The sequence below is a fragment of the Morone saxatilis genome, unplaced genomic scaffold (genome assembly GCF_004916995.1).
Source record: "Morone saxatilis isolate NCDOM2014 unplaced genomic scaffold, NCSU_SB_2.0 Contig15, whole genome shotgun sequence".
NCBI lineage: Eukaryota > Metazoa > Chordata > Actinopteri > Moronidae > Morone > Morone saxatilis.
In genome coordinates, this window is record NW_023339707.1 from 21,024,948 (window position 1) to 21,032,213 (window position 7,266).

The window sequence follows — 7,266 nt, forward strand, 5'->3', positions numbered from 1 at the left end:
AAGATATTCACAGGAAAGAAATCCAATTCAACAAAATTCCACCAATATCTCCCGCAGAACATTCCTCCACATTCAAGTCTTTTGTAAGAGTTATGGTCCAGACAGAAACAGGTAGATGACAAAAAGGTAGGAACGTAATTATAGTTAGAACAGCAGATGATGTAGTGAGCAGGGAGATGATCATTGTTATCCTTTGTGAGATGATGTCTGAGATTTATCTTGAATTCCGAACATTGATTTCCTTCGTCAGGAATCGACAAGGGTAATCTAGCGATTACCCTCATTCTTAACATCCCATCAGAGTTTTCTCGTGTCATGCTAGCCATTCTAGAAGCTGGATTACCCACTTTGTGGAGTGATAAAGGGAAGAGAAGATCACGCCCTACAAGCACATGAGGGTGGACCTATTCCTATCTCACACATGATTTAAGTTATTTTTCATTACCATCCGGATATATGAATATGTTTGTTCTGAGTATCTGGGTCCTCTACATCGGGAAACAACTAGCGATCTACCTTGTCTACACTGGATCATGGTGACTATATCTCAATATCCAACAAGTAGTATAATTAACAGCTCAGAAGCTGACCTAAGCATATGCAGTGTAAAAATAGTGTATATTTTAGAGTCCATGTGAATAATTATCGATGAGGTGTCCTGTACTACAATGGATATATAGAGATATCAATTATGTAAATAAGACTTTTATATTAACTGGACCTACTCTTATGTTCCAAATTATTTTGACCCTTTCGTTGAGCGCCAGAGAACTGGACAGTGACTTATACCAGTAAGCTACCTCCAATCAATGGCATTATCGTTCACATTGTTACAAATGCTGATAGACATTTACGGAAGTATCAGGGAAAGCAGCAAGTTCACACTAATACGATAGTATTTATTATTGCTATTTCTATTATCAAAAATTTTCAATTAAAAGTCAAGGTTGCAGTGAATCGGTTGATCATGGGAGTTGTGGATTTTTCATACTACATGGATCAGCTAGCATCCTAGGAACTTGAGGAACTTCTGTGTCTCAGTTGAGATCTACACACTTTTATGTCAATTGTTCAATTTCGCGCAGATACATTGTCTAGGTTGGCTCCTCATGCTAATCGATGGTCGTGGTCTTTCGCTCATTAATATATGTTTATGCCTCCGAGGGTAGTAGAAATCTCGCAGACATATAAAGATGACTTATCAAATATTCAAAACGTACAGTGTTTGTGTTTGAATTGGTCTTGACTTATGGAAACTAATTGCAAGTGTGTCTATTGTACTAAACTAAAACCAACATTCAGACTTGTTACATATTTTCCGCAGTTCTTTATCTGATCTCCAATTCCACATATGGGCTCGGGAGCAGGCATGATGTCAACGAAATATAGTGACAATAAACATTATAAGATATCAAATAACAATATAAAGTAGATTCTTGATTAGACAGATTAAAAAAGACATGCATTGTGGATTCGACATACACAAGAGATAAGAACACTGAAACACAACGAGGAGCTGAAGAGAAGCGAGATAGCTGTTAGTGTGGGACACAAAACACGAATCAGCATAGACGAATCGTTCAAGTTGTTATTATGTATACAAGCAATTAATATTAAAGAATGATATTTCTTAACAATGGTATATGATAATATTCTCTCTTTGTAGTCACAACCTATATATATACAATACAAACACTTGTGTCTGGAGAGTCACAAAAGCTGATACGATCACCATAAACAATTTATGCTTCACCTGTGATTAAGCTGTGATTCATTTCAGCATATTGGTATCTACAAGGTGTCACTTTTCTTAAATATTAATAAATATTTATATTTAAATATGTTGTTCTCTGTAAAACCCACCATACATTTTATAAGCAACACAGTAATAATAGAATTGCTTCTGTCAATTGTGTGAAGTGGTGTGGTTTGTCCCAGCTGTTGTGTTCTTTCTCTAGAACCTTTGACTTTGAATATATATTACAACATAATGAGAAACATATATGTACACACATATACAACAAAAATATGTGCCAATATTAGTATAGCAACATTTAAATACTTCATAAAAATATAATATACAAAATAACATAAACATATATAACATAACATTTCTGACATCTGACTGTAATCACTTACACCAAACATTTAATGCAGTGGCAGACATTTAATGATATATAATGAATGCCAATGTCGTGACACAGGTCGTGAGAAAGACTAATGAAAAAGCGAGTTAGACGTAAGTCAGCCGGCTTCAAAGGAATAAAAGAGTCGTTCCTGACCGGAATCGAAACCCGGGCCGCGGCGGTGAGAAGCGCCGAATCCTAACCACTAGACACCAGGGAAAGCTGGCTTCTCAGTAACTGTTCAAGATTTCTTAAAATCTTATTAACTACAATTTAAACTAAAACAAATTGAAGCCACTTAACGTTACTTTTACAGGAAATTATTGATGAATGTTCCTGATTTATAAATTGTCCCTTTAACATTTTAAACATCTCTTCCCCGGAGCGGGTTTACGTAAAAGTCCTCTTGTCTCGCGTCACCGAGTCTGTTGTCCCTGACCGAAGTGAACAACAGCACGTCCGAGTCCTCGAGACGCTCAGTCCCCCGCCCGTGCACGGCAGACGAGCCGGTGAGGAGTAGATGGGGGGGGGGGACAGCCCTATAAAGAGCCGCTCCCTTCCTCCAGACGACTGCAGGCCAGCGAGTTGACCAAGAGCGGTCAGTAGAAGACAGTTTCATCCACAAATGGGCCATTGTAACAACTAGCACCAGCACCTCTTCCACTTCCAGCCATCCCGCACCTTAACAACCGCATCCTAATCCTCACAGGTAGGGTCTATTTATTAATAGCATTAAAAGTGCGTTCTCTTGTAGGCTTATTTGTTTGTTTAATTTGTTACTTTAAAGGTAGAGTTTGCGGAAAACGTGTGTGTGCTACACTTTAGGCCCATTAAAAAAGTGAAATAATTAAAGTTTTATAGCAATTAAAAGTTCTCTTCTTGTAGGTTTTTAAAGTAATACTTTGATAAGACATGTCTGTGCTTCCTTAGGCGTTAAAAAGTGAAATAATTAAAGTTTTATAGCAATTAAAAGTTTCTCTTCTTGGTAGGTTTTTAAAAGTAATACTTTGATAAGACATTCCTTGCTACACTTAGCGCGTTAAAGAAAGTGAAATAATTGAAAGTTTTAATTGCATTAAAAGTTCTCTTCTTGTAGGTTTTTAAAGTAATAGTTTGATAAAACATGTCTGTGCTATACTTAGGCATTGTAAAATAATAAAAGCAAGAAGAACTACAGCAGGAAATAAGATCATGATGCTGTTTGTGGTTGTTAATCTTCAGTTTAGTGAAATAATTTAACTTTTTAAAGTTATTAAAGCCACACTTAGTCTTAGTTATTGCACAAGTGTGCTGGAATGTGCTGTTGTGTAGTGGAGATACCTGCCTTGTTGTATCTACAGGTGTCATTTCCCCTAAAAATAAGCATTTCATAAGCACACAAACTAGTAAACACTAGTTAAAACCGCATTCCGCTATAAGTGTTTATGCGTCCGCTGCTGTTGTTTATCTGTCTGCTGCTTGAAATCCCCAAATCCACCTGCTGCTCACCTGGTCTTAATCTTTACAGCTTCGAACCGGTTCTCAGGCTGCTGCAGGCGACAAACTTAAATCTACATTAAGAGTCTGAAATACAACCGAAAACACACATTAAAATAAGAAATTCCATACATGTTTTATTCTTGCAGATGTTCTCACAAAAAAAAAGAGATAATTTTTTGCCTTTTTTGGATGGAGAAGTCTATAATTTCCTAACACAGGAGCAGCTTGGACGTCTGTCTGACCTATACAAATATCTCCTGTTTGGCAAGAACATAATCTTTTTTTTGCCAGGTCACTTCTGTGATCACGCAGCCAGCTCGTGCACTATAAGCTATCTGAGTTGAGTTGTACATGTGGACATCCTCTCTCCTCTCTTCCACACACACATACTAGTTATTTGAGTTACAGGAAACCAGATTCTTAGAAGCAGCTGCTCGTACTTCATCACAGGGCCTGTTGACAGGAATGTAGCTCAGAGGGAATGAATGCACGCAGCAAAAGCTTCCCTGCAACTGCTTTTGAGTGGCAGTTACATGTCGTCTGAGGAGTATCTGTCTACACACAGATGATTTTGTCATTTTAAGTTCAGTCCCAGTAACCCCTCTGCCTCCCGTCTCTCCTCCAGGTTACCATTTTCCATCTTTCTGAGCGGTTTTTCCACCTAAGGTCGGGAGAAAATGGCAGCAATTCCATCAAGTGGCTCCCTCATCGCCACCCACGACTACTACAGAAGTGAGTCCGACTATATGCATTTTTGTTTTCTGATGCCAGAAGTCTATTTTGAGTATTTGATGTGATATTCTTGAGGTTTTTTGTATATTTATGTCTTTATATCTTTATTCCAGGGCGCCTCGGGTCCGCCTCCAGCAACAGCTCTTGTGGTAGTGCAGAGTACACAGGGGAGGTCATTCCACACCACCCAGGTATTTAAAAAAGAAGTTGTATTTAAGGTCCAGTGTGTACGATTTAGTGGCGTCTAGTGGTGTAGTTGCAGATTGAAACTACGGTGGCTGCTCCTATGTAGAGCGAGTCTTTTGTCCATTCTGGGCTACTGTAGAAACATGGTGGTTCAACATGGCTCAATAAAATCTTATTTTAAGATAACAAAAACTCTACTTTTCCTATATTCAGGTGATTACACACTAATGAAAACACACCTATGAACATTATATTAAATTTCTGTCACTAGATCCTCCTAAATGTTTCACACTGAACCTTTGAGACTAAGAAAGTAAAGTCTTCCCCTCCATCAAACCGAGTTTTCCGTCTAACATTCAATCTGTTCTTTGCAGGACTTCCAAGGCAAGATTCTGGCCACTGGTGGACTTCGTTTTTTTTTGCAAAACCGAACCAGCCCGGCATGCAGAACGGATCTGAAAATCAAAAGTGAGTGTTAAGTGAACATAATCACACTAAAGTGACTCTAGACTAACATTCCTTGCTTATACATTGGATCCCTCCCACTTTCATTCTTCATCTATTGTCTGTATCTGTGTCTGTTATACTTATAAATAATTAAATACTCAAGTTTTTCTATACATAATGTGGGGCAATGTTTATGTATATGTCTTAACTGTCTTAACTGAAGTTATAATATAAACTTTTTTTTTGTGTTGCAGAAACGGAACGTACACAGTGACCAACGGTCAGGTGACCTGCATCGCCAGGGAAATGGTTTTGAAAAGACAAATCAGCGAAAGCAGTGAAAACGGAAAGTTGGAAGCAACCAGCCCTCCACCGACTTCCTCCTAGGCTCTATTCCCCCCCCCCACAGGCCTCACAGTCACCCTCAGCTTGCTGTCTCATTGTAGAGAGATGGAGATGATGGCGGTGATGATGATGGCGTTTGCTCTTTAGCCACTGGAGCTTGCTTTTCATATTTTGCCTCTGTATAGTTTATTTTTATTATGACCAAAAGCTTAAAAACAAAAAAAAGTATGTAAAAAGTTTTTTCATTTTGTCCTTTTTTGTGACTTGACACTGTTAATAATAAATACAATGCTTGCAGTCATTACTTATATTGTGTTTTATTGATCCCACACAGCTGTTATTAGACTGGTTTGGCAAAAGAAACATAGCCTCATAAAACATTATCTGTTATGTGCTTTAAAAAAAAACACCTCAAATCTTCAGTACTATTTGCCACCGCTCTCTTCAGCAGTTGTTTTCTAACTCTGTGAGCGAACACATGCAGCCTACTTACCACACAGACATAATCTGTTTAGCTTTGATATGATTAGCAACGATTAATTCAGCTTACATCATGCCTCGCCTCACCTGAGCCCAAAATGTGGGTCAACAGCTCCTGGAAAAGTAGAGGTCAGGACAATTAAACACATACGTTGTGCTCATATTTTTTGGATTCTACTAATGTATAAACTAATTAGGAAACACCGGCCAAAGCTAGCTGAGCCTAGCATGTATATGCAAAACATTGCAAAGCAGATCACTGGTCAGTTACCAGTTCACAGACCTGCTGCAGAGTTTGTCACACGCCCTTATAAGTCACGTCCTATAACGACTGCATATAAATACAGTAGTCCACTTGCTGCTATCCAATCTAACACTTTAGCATTAGCCACATGGAGTGCTGCTTGGTGTCCCTCTGGTGTTCTTCAGTTTGAGGATACTACTAGTTTGGAACAAAGAGGGTAGTGATTTAAAAAGTCTTTAATATCTTATTTATTCTATCTTCAGGCCTTCATCGAGGCAAATACAAAATGGTCGCCTTTGAGCTGTTTCTTATACCTGTTGTGGTAAATAGTCACATGATCAGTGTAGACAGGTAGAGTCATATGTTCAGTAGAGGAAACCACACATCAGAAATCCCACTAAATGTCAGGATAAAACAGAAATAAACAAATAGAGAACTATATACATAACATTTAACCTTTCTCTACATCCAGGTAAGAAGACTCAGATGCCTAAAAACACAGAAAACATGATGGGACTGTTACAGAAAATGAGAGAAGTAATGTACCTTCTTACCTGGATGTACTGAAAAGTGAAATATTAAGAGGTTTTAAGATGTTTTGTATATAGTTTTTTGTTGTCTATTTCTGTTTCATCCTGACATTTAGTGGAATTTTTGATGAATGGTTTCCTCTGCTGAACACATTTGCCAACCGGTATAAGAAATAGCCCAAAGGCAACCATTTTGTATATGCCCTGACGAAGGCCTGAAACACGTAGCCACGTTTCTATAACTGTTACTATGAGAGCACCACAGAAACCCGAGCAGCTCTCCATGCAGTTTGCTGTAGCTCACTGTTGTAAAAGATTCAGTCTGTTCATGTTACAAATGCCACAAGGAGAAAGCGTTTATTACTTCCCTGCAGTCTTTGTGTGCGTGTCGTTATTCAAATGCTCCAGATTTTCCAAGCTAGGTCATAAATCTATTTTAATTACTGTTAACTAATCAATAAATGCACTGGTGGTTCTCTGAATGGACTTTTCTGTGAAATCAATAGGGAACATTTTGCAATGTGCGCCCTGACTACTAAGAATAGACTGAACTCAGTCTGGTTACAGTCCAGTTCTGTTAATCTTTCTGTTCAAACAGGAAAGTCAAACAGCTCCAGTACTGTATGTGGAGCATTTGGAGCAACATACTGGGACAAATATTAAACAACCAAAGCAAGATTCACGTTTCCAAAATGTC

The 7,266-nt window shown here is 38.3% G+C and overlaps 1 protein-coding gene across 1 annotated transcript; it reads left to right on the forward strand.

Moving 5' to 3' along the window:
* Positions 1-2,803: 2,803 nt before the first annotated feature.
* Positions 2,804-5,619, forward strand: ppdpfa (pancreatic progenitor cell differentiation and proliferation factor a; the record flags this gene model as incomplete). The annotated part of the gene is given in 5 exon segments (XM_035657354.1): positions 2,804-2,835; positions 4,231-4,337; positions 4,451-4,528; positions 4,898-4,991; positions 5,225-5,619. Coding segments are annotated over 4 exon segments (360 nt in total). The 3' UTR covers positions 5,358-5,619.
* Positions 5,620-7,266: the final 1,647 nt, after the last annotated feature.